Source organism: Saccoglossus kowalevskii, chromosome 13 (assembly GCF_978046115.1).
Source record: "Saccoglossus kowalevskii chromosome 13, keSacKowa6.1, whole genome shotgun sequence".
NCBI lineage: Eukaryota > Metazoa > Hemichordata > Enteropneusta > Harrimaniidae > Saccoglossus > Saccoglossus kowalevskii.
Window position 1 is genome coordinate 25,444,884 of NC_140653.1, and position 21,410 is coordinate 25,466,293.

General features: G+C 34.7%; 1 protein-coding gene and 1 pseudogene across 1 annotated transcript; one reads left to right on the top strand and one right to left on the bottom strand.

Moving 5' to 3' along the window:
* Positions 1–1,855: 1,855 nt before the first annotated feature.
* LOC100367265 (arylsulfatase B-like) lies at positions 1,856–9,663 on the top strand. Its single transcript, XM_002735372.3, has 16 exons — positions 1,856–1,909; positions 3,440–3,461; positions 3,978–4,128; positions 4,362–4,413; positions 4,620–4,723; positions 4,934–5,049; positions 5,351–5,418; positions 5,614–5,715; positions 5,882–5,945; positions 6,216–6,313; positions 6,572–6,708; positions 6,947–7,005; positions 7,128–7,245; positions 8,747–8,817; positions 8,965–9,072; positions 9,491–9,663. Exons 1-16 carry the CDS (start codon positions 1,856–1,858, stop codon positions 9,661–9,663), a joined length of 1,497 nt encoding a protein of 498 aa, XP_002735418.2.
* A 1,932-nt stretch (positions 9,664–11,595) lies between these two features.
* LOC144347214 (arylsulfatase B-like) lies at positions 11,596–21,223 on the bottom strand (annotated as a pseudogene).
* Positions 21,224–21,410: the final 187 nt, after the last annotated feature.

Genomic DNA, 21,410 nt, shown 5'->3' on the forward strand with positions numbered 1-21,410 from the left:
GGAACTACTTGAATGAAGACAACTTTAATTTTCTTTTGCATACAAACTCGCATCGATCAATAATGCTCGCTTCGGGTCGACAAATCTATATATCGACCTTGGCCGGGGTCAATATTTGGATAATTGACACACACGTTTGACCAGAAAATAGATTACTAAGCTATCGTTGCTCTATTTTTCCATGTTTTCTCTACATCACTTGTTATCGATGATATGGTATATCTTGATTAGCACGATGATTATATAGAACAACAGGTACGATAAAACGACAATATAGATGGTAATGAATTCGAACTGTAACAGACACCAACCTACTTGTCGGCTGACTTTTTTCTAGGGAAACGTATTTAGCTTCAAACGGACCAACCAACTCTTACATTGTATCACTTCATAGTAATAATCACTGATGTTTACTATAGACACAGACGACAACTCTGTGTAAAATTCAATTCTTGCTGTCTTCCAGAAAATCTGTCAAAACCATGCCCCGCTTCGTACAATATTTGGTCTCTATTTCCATTGTTTGTTTTTTTGCGTTGTTAGCTGAGTATTAAACTGGCTACACATCACCATTGTTAAAGGGGAAAATACCTGTGAACAAGTTACTGTCCTGTGATGTAAATTTTGTAATTAATAAAGCCAGGAATGAGTCTTCATCGGAGAGGGAACGCACACATTTTTCAATTGTGAAAAAGAAGCGTGTAATAAAAACAGAGTATGACTATAAATATACGAAGTACAATAACCGTTATTTCTCTCATGTTAATTGTATACAATCGTATTTTATATTAGTTATTTGGTATCATATCCTCGCATGCTGGATGTTTCCTGCACGTAGTACCATGTGTTTCTGAGTCGCGGTAACAGTACGTATGCTTTAACACTTAGATTTTCCAAACACCTGTCATAAACAACATAATGTTTACCACACACGACATGAATGCTGATACCTTTTTTGTTACACAAACAGTGATCGAGACATTATACAGACCTGGGATTGCTACCTAAATACATATATTACTGACATTTGCAGCCTCGTCCGCATAACTTATTATCAAATTAATAGTGTTTTGTAAATATTGGTGGCAACAGTTTCGTATTGTTTTGACCATGACACAATCGATAAATCATTGAACCTACATGTACATAAATAATGAATTTGGAATATTGTCCCATACTAACAATGCATTTTCACTATAGTTTTTCAAAGTTACAGCACTGCTGTGAATGTATCGTTACACGTTTCAACAGATGTAAAACGATCTTCATCGTGTTGTTCTACTGTATTTGTTATAACACAGTTCTATAGTCACGGAGATTATGTCTTTACATTGATGTCTAAAACAATCGCCACATATATCTGAGGTGGCCCCTCCGACTGCGGACGCCACCCAGGTGTATACAGATGCTGCATTACTTTTAAGAAATTGTTCTATGAAAGTCAAAAGTAAACATACATTGCACGCAAAATAAACTTTTTCAACACAACCACATATTTATTATATGGCTTATGAAATCTTAAATACATCTTGAATTCGTTTTGAAGAGAAAATACTGCGCATGCGCCATGATCGTCCAATGTACGGCCGCTAGGACATACAATTTCTGTATAAAAGTACACGCCCTTTAAGACTGGTCAACTGGGTATGATTAATGTCGCCTGCAAGTAAATCATTTACTGTGGTCCTTCTTTTTTGTGTCTGAAGGTACCAGCATTTGTTTGCCGAGTAACCGGATCGATACTATTTTACTTCCTTGTACTACTACGTTATTAATAGCACACTACACCGATAAGTGTATATATATTAGACAAGTCCTATGCAATTGTTAACGACCGCGAATCGAGGCAGTCACGATGTGTAGTCTACATTGCATAGTTGTTTTTCTGGTACTTGCAGTTGTCAGCAAGGTAAGCAATAACCGGCAAGTTTTAAAAACATACCAACATATTTGTTTTAATTTGACTTTTAGCACCTTAACTGGTGCAATATGTATGCATGCCTCTGTTGATTTGAATATTCTCGAATTATGAACATGTTACGTTCCAGACTAGCTAGCGAAATAGATGGTGTTTTTTATGTAACGTATTTAGTTCAACTCATATCGTGCTCTCTTCAACGAAGGGCACGTTTTCAAGTGCCACGTGGCTGGCAGTATGTATTGGGTCGACACTGAACGGTGTGTGTGTATGTCCAATGAAAAAGCAAATATTATATCTGACCATTCAATTCGATTCTGCATGGTCTATTTGTCAGTTTTATTAGAAAGTGTCAGCCTAACACCAAATGCAAATTTTATATTCTTAAATTACCATTTAATTTCTAACGAATAGTGTGCCTCTAGATGTCGATTTCAAAACTTAATACCCCTCCCACGACCAATCGTGTTGTCAACTTCGTGCACGATTAATTTATCAAAGCTTTCATTTTTATATCCATTTTGCAATAGACATATCGCTATAAAGCGTTGTTAGGCATTCTTACATTTATAATCTGATTTCACTACGAACATTTCACGTCACATCACATGAAATTATATCTTTTATAGAGGTTTATAGCAGCTACGATAATTTATAAGTAGTGATAATTTTATGCATGCATATAATTTTCCAAACTCTTGTTACATTATGTTTTTATAATCCCCTTTAATAAATGATCGACATACATAAGTGAACATCCAAACTATTTCCCAAAATTATTGACACCTGTGTAAACACATATTTTGTTTGTTAATCTTTAAGAAGTATGGCCGGCTCTCGCGACTTTCTCGCGAAATATTGAAATAATATTAATTACACTTTGTACACCAAGGCTCCGATCATTAAAAAAACGACTGTTTCTCGTAAATGTTCTTAAGAACTATTTGCCACTCATTGGACTATTCGGAATCAGTATAGGTACGGTAATTCTATGTTTTCTATTTCTATATGGTGGAATTGTGACACCATTTAAAAAACGCTGAATGCCAATGCGATAATGTATTCGTGTGATAATACTTATTCCGTTTCATTTTGCGAATTTATATATTCTTGCCTGGTAACTGTTTAGATTTTTTATTTTCAGCTGTGTGCGCACATATGAACTTATTTCAGATAAAGCTGGACATATCTTATCCAATTTGTACGTTTATACAAACTAGTGGATACTTTCATACATCTATTGTTTGGTTTTGTGAGTTTGTGTTTCATTTTATTGAAAAACAAACTTTTTTTTCAAAATTATTCCCAACTTGTTCCAGAGTAGACGATCGCTGATGTATAAAATGGCAATTTTCCAATAATATTTCCTCATTCTAAATAATTATTTTTTTTAGGCGCCGTTTAATAACTTTTTGCGATTATTGTTAAGACTCATTGAATTAGTAGTAAATATAAAATTACAGTTGACGATGTCAAAATTGTGACGTTTAACGTAAAGTTTCTGTCTTGTATTACATACAGGCTTGTGGAACTGAGAAATCAGGTAAGAATTGTTTATTCATTTGAGGGAGATTCACTGAGATAGATAGTTGGGGAAATTGGAACAGTAATTGTTAGTCAACGAGTATTCTCGTCATCAGAAGTCCCATAAGCTTGTGTGTTTTAAATATCAAGATATTACGAAATGACACATTTGTAGTGAAGCAGGAGCAATTTTATGACAATTTTTCATAATCTCGAAAATACAGCAAATACATATTTTGGAAGAATTACCAAACATTAATACAGCGCTATAGTACTTTCGGAATTCCCTCCCTAATATAATGAGCAACTCACATATTCCCTTGCGGATGTATTATTGTTATTTATTATTATTACTTTTATTGTATTTAGAGAGGGCAATGGCATAGCTGTAATATACATAAGTTTAATCATACAATAATTAATTATAAATTTGTAAAAGAGTTGATGATGTCATATTCACGTAATTAAGTATTCGATGCCAACAATTATATGATGTTTCAGAGATAATATCATATTCATTCATTATTTTTCTCAGATCAACCGCATATTATTCTAATATTTGTGGATGACATGGGATGGAATGACGTACATTGGCACAACCCTGATATCGCAATGCCAAACTTGATGGATCTCGCCGCTGATGGCGTCATATTCAACCAATCATATACCCATCCTACATGTACACCGTAAGTGATAATATTGTTATTGTGCATGGAATGTAGTCAGTCAAGTTCAATATCAACATGTGTACTTATATGGTAGCATACAGGTTATTGTCGGATTTCAGTGTCTTGTGTCAATTGTAACCTTATCCTGCTAGTCTGGACAAATAGTGTCTCTATCCTGTGTATATGAATATACATCTGAATTGTTATACTGAATTGTTATACTGAATATATGTTTATATCTTATTCTTCAGATCAAGAGCTGCTATGATGACGGGATTGTATCCTTTCAAAACAGGAAATCAGGTAAGAATTATGTTTTTATTTGAATACAATGTACAATTTGAATACAATCTGCTTCGCAGATGTCATAGGTATATACATACTATGTCATTTCATTATCATTATCATTTCCCTGAACATGACGCCACAAAAGAATGTTTCTCCCGATTGTTGACCCAATTCTCATTAATTAATTGAAATAAATAAATGTTGTTCTTATTTATTTACAGCATCAAATGGTGTTCAACCTTCATCCTAGTGGGGTTCCATTGGAATTCAAGCTATTACCAGAAAAATTTAAAGAAGTTGGATACTCTACTCATATGGTAGGAAAGTAAGTCGACCATAGCATATATCAAATTTGTTTGCTGCACTAAAGATTATGCGATTGCTATGCTGAGAGCTTGATCTAATTCTCAGCTTTACATTCTTATGATTTTGTAAATAAATAAACATAAAAACCAACACGAGAACAAAAAATAAATCACATGCTATAATGGTTAACTGAATATATTGTTTCCTTAACATAAAATGTTCTTTTTAGATGGCATTTAGGGTTCTGTAAAGATGAGTATCTACCAACAAATCGTGGTTTTGACTCACACTATGGTATATGGACATTGGGAGTCGGTGACTACGATAAAATGAATGGAGTACTATGTAAGTTAACATTATTAAAAACAGTATTTGGACTGAGTACATTGTTTTGTTTACTTTAAATATGTGCTATGAACATGTTTTTATGACAAGCACAACAAGGGAAATGTGGAGTTCGTAGTGGATCCTAACACTACATATTATACGCCGGCTTATAGAACCCTATGTATTCCTACATTATGTGACTATGGATACGACAGTGGAGATATTATGCCATAGTTATAAGAACTTATTAGGTCGGGACAACTGACATGGGTATTTAACTAGTTCAGTACACCAACTTTGAAATCATTTGTCGTTTTAGCTCCTTCAGCAGGGTATGATTTCCGTGACAACATGGGAGTGGTACCAAAAAGTAATGGTTATCTTGCTGTAAGTATGATTAATATAATTGTTATAAGCCACTGTCTTTGGCATATTGTATTTGAGATTAGAACGATCTGTACACGTATTGATCAGAACATTCTTTTTTATATTTATGAGACTGATACCTAGTTTATTGGTGAAAAGTAGAAAAAATTGAAATAATAAATCGACAAAATTATATCTTATCTTTCTTCTCTACAGTTAATGCTTGGTGATAGAGCAGAGCATATAGTAAATAACCATTACCCAGGAACTCCACTATTTCTTGCGTTTACTCTGGACATCCCTGCTAAGCATCTGGAGGTAATTATCTTATTTTGTTGGGTACAGTACACTAACAACAATTGTACAATTAACTTAAATTTAGTAAACTAGGTGAAAGTCCGCCAATACCAGTTGTACATATCATGTATTTGCTACATTTCATCTTTTACGTACATACATTTCTGTGTGTTTGTGTTTTCCCAAGATTCCAGAAGAGTATGAAGAACCGTATGCAGATATCGAAGACGATAGAACAAGGCAATTTTATGGTAGGTAGTGTAATCGCTTATAAGCATAGTTCTATCTAGGGGCACTACATTCCTGCTTTAAGAAACATTAACTATGAGGTGTTATTATATATTCATTGGTACTATGGTGAATGTTCACATGAATTGCCAGACAGTTCCGCTGACATTCTTACTGCCCTGGTCTGAAATAAAATTTCTCAGTTGCTATAAATAATTGCCCCATTAAAGTGTGGTAAATGAAAACCAAAACAAAACAAAAACACAATATGTTTCTATTTTTTACTATTTTAGGAAAGTTGACTATGATGGACGATATAATTGGCGGTGTGGTGGATGCATTGAAGAACCGTGGAATGTATGACGATTCGCTAATAATATTCATAGGTGACGTAAGTGACAAACGTTTTTATCTTCATTATCTTCATTATCTTCATGTTTCAAGAAAACATATCCTGTTTTTGACTGTGGATGATTACTTTGAGATGATGATGATGATGAAGATGATGATGATGATGATGATGATGGTGCAGATATCTCAGAATGTTCTATATAAGATTTCATCATTTATATTGACTTGAGTCCATTACTTGAGTTGAGTAGATTTCCTAGTTTCTGTTGTCTAAATATGCATCTCTTTGTTTACACAGAATGGAGCGTTATCATCTCAAGCTGGGTCCAACTATCCATTCCGCGGTATTGCTGGAACGCTGTTCGAGGGCGCTACTCGTGTACCATCTATTGTCAGTGGGAAGGGAATAAAGAAGACTGGATATGAAAGCAATGAGTAAGTTAATTGGATAATTGACAATCTCACAACGATGATCATGACTAAGATTGAAATGCCTAGATCAAGTTAACGTCTTAGTCAGCGCCAATGACAATGCATAACAAATATACGCATCTGAAAATATGATGTTGCACCATTCAAAAGCCATATGCATGTATAAGAGGTCCGCAAAGTTTTGAGCTACAGTTTTGGACATTTCCTAGATAACGTAACTTAATTTCTACTTATTTCTCAGGTTATACAGCATAGTTGATATACACAGAACAATCCTTGATGTGGCTGGAGCTAAAGCTGGTAAGTTCACACAATAATTCAGTAAACTTTCGAAGTAGTATGTTTTGTCACACAAGGTTAATAGTGGGCGTTTTAGCATTTACAATCAGTTACTAAAATATGTTACGTATTGTATTTGTCAGAGCCTGAACTTGACGGTTTAAGTATGTGGCCTACATGGTCAGAAGATAAACCATCGCCAAGAAATGAAATCCTCTATAATATCGATGATGATCCAGTATCCCCTGGTGCTGCTATCAGGTGAGCAATGATACTGATACACGTCTTATTATCGTTGTGACGACACACATTTACTTTCAATATAGTTGCCCTATGTTTAGATTAAAACGCGACTCTATATAGGTTTGCGTTTTAATTCAAGTTTCATTAAATTAAATTACAATGTAATTCAAATGAGGTAGCTATGGTACCATTATTAGTCCCTGTTCAGACGAAGTCCGAAAACGAGGACTTATAATTCGGTCTCCGTCCGTGCGTCCGTCCGTCCGTCCGTCCGGAGTCATATTTCAGAATCCTTTGAACTGATTTGATACAATGGCTTATCGATACGATTCAAAATGGCCGACTGGCAACCATCTTGTTTTTTGAAAATGTTGTATTTTGGACATTGTCAGTTTTCATTCAAACTTGGTACATAGATTATACATGTTAGGATACATGTCCATGACAATTTCTTTTGCAATTGGATAAAAGTTGGCCGACTGGCAGGCATCTTGTTTTTTTTAATGTGGTATCTTGGACATACTTTGGCACATACTTTATACATGTTAGGATACATGTCCATGACAATTTGTTTCAAAATCAGATCAACGATGGTCGATTGACAGACATCTGACTTTTTGGCCTTACTACTATATGTATGTACCATTTTCATTCGTATTTGGCCCATACATCATACAGGTCACTTTGTTTCATAATCAGATTAAACATGGCCGAATAACGGCTGTTTTTATTTGTGGCCATATTACTATATCTCTGTCACCCATGTATCATTTTCATTGATATTTAGCATGTTATAAATGAATACATGTACATGTCAATTCAAATATGGCCGATCTTGTTTGTTTAAAATGTGATAATTTGGACATACTTTCACTTGTGATCTACGTTTTTCTTTGCTATGTCTTAAAACGGAGGGGTCGTCACGCAACACGTGTTCGAATTTGATGTAAATAAACAATCTGTTGCGTACGCCACTTGGGACTCAAGTTTCAAGGACATGCTCGCGACAACCCATCCACTTTAATATGACGAGCACAAAGAGAACTTTCAAAAGTTTAACGGGCACTGTGTCATTTTCAATGACTTGTATTAATATAAATTGTACCATATCTTCCCCCTTTACTAACCCTAAGCTGCTCAATTTTGACTTACATTCAATTAAATACTACTATAAATGATGAAATGATGTGAGAGTCATGACTTGGTAGGTCTGTCGTCACTTCGTAGATGTAAAGTTAAATGAAAGTCGTCATAACGTTGACACCACAAACGCACATTTTATATTTGTATTTGTACGGAAGATAAGGGGAGGGGTGATGGAATGCGTTTCATGTTTAGTTTGTGAACAGGAATTGAATATTTGAATATTGGTACGCATTTTTATTTTATTATGAATAATTGATCCAACAAATAAAACCGAGCGTGTGCTGCAAAATAATGTACTATTCTAGACAATTATATTTTTAACACGAGTCTATATGTACAAACTCGTAATGAATTATGTTTTGTATATTTTTAGGATCGGAGACTATAAACTGATTACAGGACACCCGGATTTATTGTATCCATATCGGGATATCAGTTTAACAGGTAAACACCTTGATTGTTATCAGAACCAATTGCAAGATACTGAGCGATTACATAAGGCGGATGTAGTATGGATAGTGAAGGCAGTGCATTCACCGTGTCTCAATATGAATCCACGATCTGACACATGTCAATGTATATTTATTTCAGATAACTATTACAATTACGGTGACCCCCCAGCAAGCGGATTGCCAAGTACAGACCAAGAAGCAAACGCACCGGCTCCGCAGAACGTAGAATACTTGTTCAATGTCGTAGGTAAGAATGACGTTTATTTTTGAGAATAGAAAGAGTTGAATACATATGAGTACATGCAAAGTATGGACATGTACACATATGGATATACATATACAACAACATCGTGTACGCCATGGTTACTGATTCAAAATTGGTTTTTAGTTTCATAAAGTATACTTATATTTTAATACTTAGTATGTAATAAGTAAATTTTCCATTGATTCAATGCAACAGTGATTAAGGAGAATATCAGAAAGACTGTTTTTTTTGTAAATTGTGCAAATTATATCATGAAATGTCAGAGTTACCTTATTGCATGACCAATTGAGATTATCTTCAGTTTGACACCAGTGACAAAAAAACGGAAGTTGACTAGGAGTGGTACGAATGTACAACTCATAACAACGCATTTACTATTAATGTATCTCTTTCAATACAGTTGACCCAGAAGAAAGAAACGACATCTCCGCTGATCGTCCAGATATAGTACAGGAATTACGTGATCGATTGGATGAACATCGTAATCTACTAATCCCGCCGGTAAACCAAACAACAGAGCTAGCTGGTGCCGCCGGTAATTTTAATGATGTCTGGTCGCCTGGTTGGTGTTAAATCGGCTGATACGTACACTCAAAGCATACAGTTTCCTTCATTTTTAATATCGCTACTCAATCTATCACATTTCTTCTTACTCAATAGTAATTTCAATACAATATTATTTATTTATTCTGTTAATGTGACATTAAATTGTTTGCCAACGTCAGCAACTTGTAGGCTCGTTCGAATATACTAGATATTTATGGAACGAGGTTAATGTTTACTGCATGGCTGGCTATGTTGTCGTGCAATAGTCCATAGTCGAGTGTTTTATTTTTGTCAGCATCCTTTATTTGATTTTTTTGGCATATTACCTCAAACCCTGCAAGTAGAAGTGTGCGTGGAATCATGTGAAGAAACGGTGTACATTGCCGTGTGATAACTGCTATAAAGGTGATTGACAGGTCATACAACTCTGGAGAGGTGTTAAAGCCAGAAGCTTTAACTTGATATTTTGGTGTATGTGTATTTCATTTCCAGTACTATTAACTTGTCTACCCCATTCTAACAGTGAAATAACCCCTATCCAGTGCGAGTTCTGTGTGTGCCTTTCTCAATAGCAATAAGCAGGACTTACACTGTGACAAAAAGTTACGACCACGAACACAAATGTTAACAATTTGCGAAACATTTATAGTCTGGTGTATACTGTTCCAAAACTACAAAAACACTACTATTTGAAATTTACAACTGTATTAATATATTATACTTTTTTTGACATAAACAGTAAGTTCAAAGTTAAGGCAGTGTATTATTCAAAAACAACCAAAACATAAATGCTCCCAGTATTTACAATGTGTATAATCCATAAACATTCTGATTGATAACAACATTATACAAACGAACATATTTATAAAGCCAGGGGGCGATATAACAAGAAGTGTAACTCGTTTTCGTTTATTAAAATAAAAAAAAATATACATTTTTCTTTCTTTTACATACTCATCACGATATCTACCAGTTTCAATACAGAATGGTAAAATTCCGACTCGGAACTGCATGAATCACAGCCTAATATAAATAGCTTATAATCGTAATGTAGATTTCGTGTTTACGGTTGCAGACCGTATTATCATTTTCTAAACTCATAGTTGCTGTCGACATAGGAAGTAAAGTAAGCAAATAACACCGAATAAACGGCAAGGTAAAGACTATGTCTAATTATAGTAAATACGTACTGCGTGCGTGACTCGAACCGGCGCTCGCGTACGGCACCTAATCGCCTAGCTTCACGCCACTACACGTCTTCCCCTCGGCCACCGGGCATCCCCAAAAAGGATGCTTAATAACCGAGCTTATTATTAAATTATTTCTCAGTACTTATTCACTGTTAAAATGCTGTATCATTACTTTCACCATCCTACTACAGCCAGATCTGAAGGCCTTTGCCGCATTCTGGCCATGCTGTGTGGCGCGTATCGCGTGGACGGGTTTCACGTTCTCTGCACGTAATAAGCTCGGTTATTAAGCATCCTTTTTGGGGATGCCCGGTGGCCGAGGGGAAGACGTGTAGTGGCGTGAAGCTAGGCGATTAGGTGCCGTACGCGAGCGCCGGTTCGAGTCACGCACGCAGTACGTATTTACTATAATTAGACATAGTCTTTACCTTGCCGTTTATTCGGTGTTATTTGCTTACTTTATCATTTTCTACACTTTTTTGTATTAGTTTGGTGTCACATAATCCACCACATCAAAAATCGTATTTACTTCAAAAAAGACCAGTTATCGTTGCACAGTCATTGTCCCACATTGATATCCGCTTACATAATCATGATGTAATACTAGTATACTGTATACTAAGTATTAAAATATAAGTATACTTTATGAAACTAAAAACCAATTTTGAATCAGTAACCATGGCGTACACGATGTTGTTGTATATGTATATCCATATGTGTACATGTCCATACTTTGCATGTACTCATATGTATTCAACTCTTTCTATTCTCAAAAATAAACGTCATTCTTACCTACGACATTGAACAAGTATTCTACGTTCTGCGGAGCCGGTGCGTTTGCTTCTTGGTCTGTACTTGGCAATCCGCTTGCTGGGGGGTCACCGTAATTGTAATAGTTATCTGAAATAAATATACATTGACATGTGTCAGATCGTGGATTCATATTGAGACACGGTGAATGCACTGCCTTCACTATCCATACTACATCCGCCTTATGTAATCGCTCAGTATCTTGCAATTGGTTCTGATAACAATCAAGGTGTTTACCTGTTAAACTGATATCCCGATATGGATACAATAAATCCGGGTGTCCTGTAATCAGTTTATAGTCTCCGATCCTAAAAACATACAAAACATAATTCATTACGAGTTTGTACATATAGACTCGTGTTAAAAATATAATTGTCTAGAATAGTACATTATTTTGCAGCACACGCTCGGTTTTATTTGTTGGGTCAATTATTCATAATAAAATAAAAATGCGTACCAATATTCAAATATTCAATTCCTGTTCACAAACTAAACATGAAACGCATTCCATCACCCCTCCCCTTATCTTCCGTACAAATACAAATATAAAATGTGCGTTTGTGGTGTCAACGTTATGACGACTTTCATTTAACTTTACATCTACGAAGTGACGACAGACCTACCAAGTCATGACTCTCACAGTTTCATCATTTATAGTAGTATTTAATTGAATGTAAGTCAAAATTGAGCAGCTTAGGGTTAGTAAAGGGGGAAGATATGGTACAATTTATATTAATACAAGTCATTGAAAATGACACAGTGCCCGTTAAACTTTTGAAAGTTCTCTTTGTGCTCGTCATATTAAAGTGAATGGGTTGTCACGAGCATGTCCTTGAAACTTGAGTCCCAAGTGGCGTACGCAACAGATTGTTTATTTACATCAAATTCGAACACGTGTTGCGTGACGACCCCTCCGTTTTAAGACATAGCAAAGAAAAACGTAGATCACAAGTGAAAGTATGTCCAAATTATCACATTTTAAACAAGCAAGATCGGCCATATTTGAATTGACATGTACATGTATTCATTTATAACATGCTAAATATCAATGAAAATGATACATGGGTGACAGAGATATAGTAATATGGCCACAAATAAAAACAGCCGTTATTCGGCCATGTTTAATCTGATTATGAAACAAAGTGACCTGTATGATGTATGGGCCAAATACGAATGAAAATGGTACATACATATAGTAGTAAGGCCAAAAAGTCAGATGTCTGTCAATCGACCATCGTTGATCCGATTTTGAAACAAATTGTCATGGACATGTATCCTAACATGTATAAAGTATGTGCCAAAGTATGTCCAAGATACCACATTAAAAAAAACAAGATGCCTGCCAGTCGGCCAACTTTTATCCAATTGCAAAAGAAATTGTCATGGACATGTATCCTAACATGTATAATCTATGTACCAAGTTTGAATGAAAACTGACAATGTCCAAAATACAACATTTTCAAAAAACAAGATGGTTGCCAGTCGGCCATTTTGAATCGTATCGATAAGCCATTGTATCAAATCAGTTCAAAGGATTCTGAAATATGACTCCGGACGGACGGACGCACGGACGCACGGACGCACGGACGGAGACCGAATTATAAGTCCTCGTTTTCGGACTTCGTCTGAACAGGGACTAATAATGGTACCATAGCTACCTCATTTGAATTACATTGTAATTTAATTTAATGAAACTTGAATTAAAACGCAAACCTATATAGAGTCGCGTTTTAATCTAAACATAGGGCAACTATATTGAAAGTAAATGTGTGTCGTCACAACGATAATAAGACGTGTATCAGTATCATTGCTCACCTGATAGCAGCACCAGGGGATACTGGATCATCATCGATATTATAGAGGATTTCATTCCTTGGCGATGGTTTATCTTCTGACCATGTAGGCCACATACTTAAACCGTCAAGTTCAGGCTCTGACAAATACAATACGTAACATATTTTAGTAACTGATTGTAAATGCTAAAACGCCCACTATTAACCTTGTGTGACAAAACATACTACTTCGAAAGTTTATAATCACATCATTGAGTTATTATATGACCAGTTACTGTATACTGGTCATATAATAACTCAATGATGTGATTATGAAAGTACCCGAGCTATAATTTTTTAGAGCTCTATTAGCTGATTCGGCAAGGTTTTTTTAAACATCGTTAAACATAACACCGATTAATTTATATTCAACCATTGTACATGCGAATTAGAATTCAAATATTTGATAGAACAATCCCGTAGAACAAAACAATTTAACAAGTATTCCACCCAATCGTGTATATTACTGTATAACAAATGTAAACATATTATTATATGTGTTAACACTGTCTTACATATCAGTCTATAGTTCTTGGTATGTGACCCATATATGTAACACTAGAATTGCTCAAGCCATTGAACGCTCGTTCTATTTATGATGTAGTGAGTTATTATGCAATTTATTTGTAAGTTACTTTTTAAGGTAAGCAAACAGAAACTGTTTTCTCTCGAAACCTGTTTATGTTAAACTGACCACATTTAGCAGACACTCGCACCCTTGTACACATTGTTTTATCAAACAATTTCTTACTTGAGATGAATTTAACATACGAGTCATTAACTTAGATGACAATTGTAAACACATATGTGCTATTAATAAAAAATGCTCCATCATGTAGAGCTAAAGACGTTTGCATTGTTCATGTACTGACGCTCCGTGCACTTCAATCCCAAGAATTAGGTCATTTTCAAATTCTGTGCACGTATCAACCAATATTGGTCAAGAAAATCACGTCTGCGTTTTTACCAGAAAATAGCTCAGAAGGTCAAGCCGATGTGTAATGATTTCTGACAGAGACCAAAATAAACTGTACCACTCAGCAAGCAGACCGGGGTGTTTGCTATGTATGGTCGTGGGTAATATAAATAGATAATAAAAAGAAAATCTAAATTGAAAAGATGAAATAAGATCAATATACATTCCACAACATTAACAACCACGAATTAACTCAACTCAGTCAATTATTTCCCAAAGGCTTTTTTTCTGCATTTTGTTTCGACAGACCATCATAAATCATTGCCACTCCTTTTACTATGATGGTACTTCGTAGATAGTACATTTATTTTGGGTAGTTTACAGCACCTCGAATAACAGACCCATACTGTAATATCACGATGGACACGTAGTTAATTATTCCAAATAAAAGAACTTTGGTAACATTTAGCAGCTCATTGCCTTTAACGAAAATACTGTAATTTTCACAAAACAGCAGCTATTTTGTTTAAGTGTCAAATGTCCTCAACATTTTTTATCGGACACGCTTGATACATTTTTTGTAACTTCTGCACAAACGCAAGATTAACTAATCTATTTCATGTGCATGTCAATTTGTATTATTTTTCGATGAAATTCCTTCCAAAGCAGTAAAATATAAACATGAAATATATTCAATGGGAACTCATAATCATTTGTGTTTTATGTAAAATAGTTTAGAATGTGGCGTAAGAATAAATTAAAAATAATAATACACCCTCTTCTCATAATGAACTACTGAATCACACAATTTCTTCATCTTAACAATGAATCTTTATTTGATACCGTTGAGTTAAAATTACTCATAGCACGTTGCACAAATATCTAGACAAACGAACATCCCCATGTCACGTGTATCAGAAACTTACAAATGAAAAATTGTCTGTACAATAACAAATAGGTAATATTAACTATTGAATAATAAGCGATGTGATAAATTGAGTAGTTGGATTTATAATGAAGGGAATGTCGCATGCTTTGCGTGTGCGTATCAGTCGATTTAACACCAACCAGGCGACCAGACATCATTGAAATTTCCAGCTGCACCGGCTAGCTCTGTTGTTTGGTTTACTGGTGGAATTAGCAGTTTACGATGTTCATCCAATCGATCACGTAAATCCTGTACTATATCTGGATGATCAGCGGAGATGTCGTTTCTTTCTTATGGGTCAACTGTTGAAAGAAGAGAGACATTAGTAGTCATTCTGTTCTCATACGTTTGACCATCGTACCACTAAACTGTTCGATAATCAATAGAATATTCTTTTTGGAAGTGGTAGTATCTATATACTTTGTTAACATAATTTGGAAACTGTAAACTTTTGTTATGGATCACTAAATGTGGCGTCTAATGCGCGCGTCTGCTTACAGAGACAATTTGCTTTTCTATAGTGGTGATCGTGTGCGTTTTTATATGCTCATAATTTGCTTGAATTTATATGTGTTCATTTTTCCATACTCTACAATAAAGACAAAACAAAAAAAACATGTCATTCTTACCTACGACATTGAATAGGTATTCAACGTTCTGTGGAGCCGGTGCGTGTGACTGTTGGTCAGTACTTGGCAGTCCGCTTGCTGGGGCGTCACCATAATTGTAATAGTTATCTGAAATAAATATACATTGACATGCGTCAGATCGTATTGAGACATAGTAAATGGAATTCCACTGTCCTCACTATCGAATTTACGTCCGAGATACTTTGGTTCTGATAACACTATAATCGAAAATTATGTGGATGTTTACCTGTTAAACTGATATCCCGATATGGATACAATAAATCCGGGTGTCCAGTAATCAGTTTATAATCTCCGATCCTAAAAACATACAAATGATAATTCATGACGAGATTGTATGAATATATTATATACCACCATATAATATATAGAACAGAACATTGTTTTGCAGCACACACACGGTTTTATTTGTTGGATCAATTATTTAATTACCTGATAGCAGCACCAGGGGACACTGGATCATCATCGATATTATAGATGATTTCATTTCTTGGCGATGGTTTATCTTCTGACCATGTAGGCCACATACTTAAACCGTCAAGTTAAGGCTCTGTCAAATACAATAAAAAACATATTGTAGTAATTGGTTGTAAATGTTAAAACATCATTTGACGAAACATAACACTTTGAAAGTGTACTGAATTATTGTGTTAACTTACCAGCTTTAGCTCCAGCCACATCAAGGATTGTTCTGTGTATATCAACTATGCTGTATAACCTATGTAAGTAGAAATTTAGTTAGTTCGAAACAACAAAACTAGCCGAACTGAGTAGATGTTTTCTGAATTACTCAGCATTACACTTTTAGAAACGTATTTTATATTGTACATTGTCATTGGCACTGACTTAGACATTAAATTAATCCGGGGATATCAAACTTACTCGTGAGCAACGTTGTGGGATTGTTAATTACCGAAATTACTTACTCATTGCTTTCATATCCAGTCTTCTTTATTCCCTTCCCACTGACAATAGATGGTACACGAGTGGCGCCCTCAAACAGCGTTCCAGCAATGCCCCGGAATGGATAGTTGGAGCCAGATTGAGATGACAACCCTTCATTCTGTGTAAATAAACATAATTAAAGGAATATTTGTACGATATAAACTTGGAAATCAAGTCAACTCAAGTGATGTACTCAATATTATTATATTATTATCATAAATGACGAAATCTAAGACATTCTGATATATTTGCACGAAAAGATAGATTGTGCTCGACGAGGTTGTTCAAAATTACCGTTATATAATATATGAAGTTAAGCACATAGAGTAAATTTAGGCGAATGTTTCTTGGAAAAAGTGTGTCATTCAAGATAAAAGGATGATAAATCTATACCTGAATCTGATTTTTTGTATTTGAACTGAAATAACACATAGATTGGCCAATGGAAAGACAACTAAAGATAAAGTGACTGTAAAATCAAAACGTTTATAAACAATTAAACAAATTAACTAAACGTATCAGACGTTGGACACTTACATCTCCTATAAATATTATAAGCGAATCGTCATACATTCCACGGTTCTTCATTGCATCCACCACACCGCCAATTATATCGTCCATCATAGTCAACTTTCCTGCAATAGTAAAAATACTAAATGTTTTCTCTTCATTTACACACTTGGCAATCATATATTACAACTGAAAATTGTTATTTATGACCAGTCTGATAAAGATCTGTCGTTAGATCCCTTGTTGTGTCATTTATGACCGTTATGGTTAATGTTTCCACGTTCACTTGATGACATATTTAATGTCCTAAGCCAGGGATGAAGTGCCCTAGATACAACATGCGTTTATGGAATTACATCACTTACCATAAAATTGTCTAGTTCTATCATCTTCGATTTCGGCATACTTTTCTTCATACTCTTCAGGAATCTGGAAAAAACAACACACACAACTGTATATACGTTACAAATAAAAACAAATACATACATATACAATTGACATCAAAGACCTCTTTCCTATTTGGCAGATTTCTTTTAGTAGACTAATTGAAGTTAATTGTACTATTGTTTTAATGTAACCAACAGAATACAATAGTTACCTCGAGATGCTTAGCAGGAATGTCCAAAGTAAACGCAAGAAAGAGTGGAGTTCCTGGGTAATGGGTATTTACTATATGCTCTGCTCTATCACCAAGCATTAACTGTAGAGAAGAAAGATATAATGATGTAATTTGACAATAAATTAATTAATTGTTTTCAACTTTCCACCAGAATTTCGAAAGCGTGGCATCAATCTAATCTGTAAATTGTTCATATAAAATATAAAATGAAAGATAAAAAAAAAATCAGTGTTTGTATAGCGACTTTCTCAAAATACAATATGTCAAATATATGTGTTTATAACAATAGTATAAATCATACTCACTGCAAGATAATCGTCACTTTTTGGTACTACACCCATGTTATCACGGAAATCATATCCTGCTGAAGGAGCTAGAAAGGCAAATCAAAAATGACTGAACTGACACCTTAATGAAATCCCCATCACAGTCGATGGCATAGTATATATTACCAAACATATATTAATATGTGTATGATTTAAGTTTATTGTTTATCTAATAGTTAACTTACATAGTACTCCATCCATTTTATCGTAGTCACCGACACCCAATGTCCATAGACCATAGTGTGAGTCAAAGCCACGATTTGTTGGTAGATACTCATCTTTACAGAACCCTAAATGCCATCTAAAAACAAATTTAGAAAACATTTAGAAATAAGAAATATTTAAAAGTAATATTTAGAAATATTAATTGCTTTCTTTCATTGCGTGTGATTTTTACTTTGTGTCAAAGTAGCAATGATGTGTAATAACATTACTGCGGGTCAAGTTTATTTACCAATATCTTTTAATACCACATTATGTTTTGGCGTTCATCCTTTGCGTCAACTTTTTTTTTTAGAAAACCTTGGGTACTGAACGAGATGTTCTCAAATTGTATAAGCTTTTATGAAGGGTAACCTTTATTAAAAACTTATTTATGTTTTATTTTGTTTAAAAACACAAATGTTATAAGAATGTAAAGCTGAGAATTGGATCAGGCTCTCAGCATTGCAATCGCATAACCCTTAGTACAGCAAACAAATGTGATATATGCTATGGTCTACTTACTTTCCTACCATATGAGTAGAGTATCCAACTTCTTTAAGTTTTTCTGGTAATAGCTTGAATTCCAATGGAACCCCACTAGGATGAAGGTTGAACGCCATTTGATGCTGTAAATAAATATTAAAAGAATTTAGGTATAATTAATTAATTAATTAAATAAGTGTATTTCAAGATATTGGTTAAATTCATTTTGTAATGTCATTTTCAAATAAATATAAACTGTGAAGCCAAGTACATTTTGTTCAAATAAGAATAATTCTTACCTGATTTCCTGTTTTGAAAGGATACAATCCCGTCATCATAGCAGCTCTTGATCTGAGGAATAAGATATATATATATATTTAGTTTAACAGTTCAGGTGTATATTGCAAACACGCAAAATATAGTCATTTTTATTTGAATTTACAATTCAAGCAAGACACTGGAATTCGACATTAACCTGTACGCTATCATATAGTTGCACATTTGGATATTGAACTTAACTGAACAAACTACATTCCATGCATAGTAATATACTGTCACCTACGGTGTACATGTAGGATGGGTATATGATTGGTTGAATATGACGCCATCAGCGGCGAGATCCATCAAGTTGGGCATTGCAATATCAGGGTTGTGCCAATGTACGTCATTCCATCCCATGTCATCCACAAATATTAGAATAACATGCGGTTGATCTGATAAAAATAATGAAGGAATGAATATAAATGTATAACATTAAAACAATTAGTATATTGTATAAATTGTGCAAATTATGCGTAATGTGTGCTATTTTTTGTTTTAACAAATGAATGTAATCGTTATGAAATAATAGTATGGCAATAAACACACGTAACACACCGGCCTATAAAATAATCACAGTGCTTTCGTGCATAATTTATGACATTCCCTCTGTAATCCCATATACAGGTTCTAGTAAATTTATAAAGTTAGTCATTTATCGTACAATCTTATGTCTTGATAAATTTGAAAGGACAGCAGTTTCCTAGCGTGAATCGTGCATGTTTTAATTTAATTAACCAAATATTTCTTTCACATTCAGGGGGTAAATCTTTTATTAAACTGATTAAAATAACCAGGTGAGTTGAACATAACGCCTATCGAACTGTTCGGAGTTTGAGGTTTGTGCTGAGACAGCGCTTCCTGTGACGATTCACGATTCAGCGGAAGTGCACTATATTCAAACTCTTACAGTATACAGATATCTTCCATACTCTTCTTTGTGTACACCTGTTTTCTCTAGAGCTCGCTTTGCGAGTCGACGAAATTGTTTTTCTCTAATTTATTGTAGCATCACATTGGTCACATCACATCAATGATGAATGCGGCTAACCATTGATTTAGAAATTTGAAAAACACATTTGTTAAAGTTTGCCGAGCAAACGAATATTTAGCAGTGTATCATTTACTTTTCATAAAATCGAAACGTAATATTGACATTAACTTTTGAAATGTACATTACATACTCAATAGAAAAACATATCAATATTCGATTCCTGAATGCATATGATCACGTTTAACTGCCATTCTTGTTAAGAGTGGTGATAAATTAGCACAGATTTCAGTGTATTCCCAATCATATAAGGAGTTCTAGAACACTTAACTTGGAACAAATTTGGATTTATGTCCGTTTTTATTGTTAACACAAGTATACTGAATGTTTTCATGATCTTGAAGATCTGATAGTAAAATTTCAACATCACCATTCTTTGCATCAGTATATTTGAATCACTATCCCATTGTTGGTTTCACCCGTAATACCACTGTTATTGGCTGTAAATACTGACCAAATATCAGTGCGAGTAGCCAATCATCGACCGTATGGCAGCTGAAAGCGATAGACAAGCCATGGTTTTATTGGTCATAATTCCCCGCTCCAAAATGTAAAGCAGTGAAGTCGCAAAGCAGAAGTGGTCTAGGCTTCTCAGTGGTCAGTGTCAACAGACGATAGAAGACTAATTTTGTTGATTGAGAAATTATGTCAACCTTGCAAGGACTACAAAAAACATTTATGCAGCTAGTATGATAGTAGATAACACTATGGAAAGTTACTTTCTTACAATTATATACTGGCCAAGTGTTTGACAGCACGAGCAGCCAATCAGCGACGGCGTTGCACGACCCAAGGTGTTACATGCCATAATTCCTCGATCCAATTTGTCTTTTTCAGGGGATATGTTAGGCAAAGGAGTCGTGAAGCAGTCGTGGGCATGAAATGTGTGTGTGTTTTTGCGATGGAACTTCACAAAAAATCCATTTCGTGTCAAGTGTCAAATGTCTCATGATTTTTTTTATCTGACACGCTTGACAGATTTTTCACAACTTCTG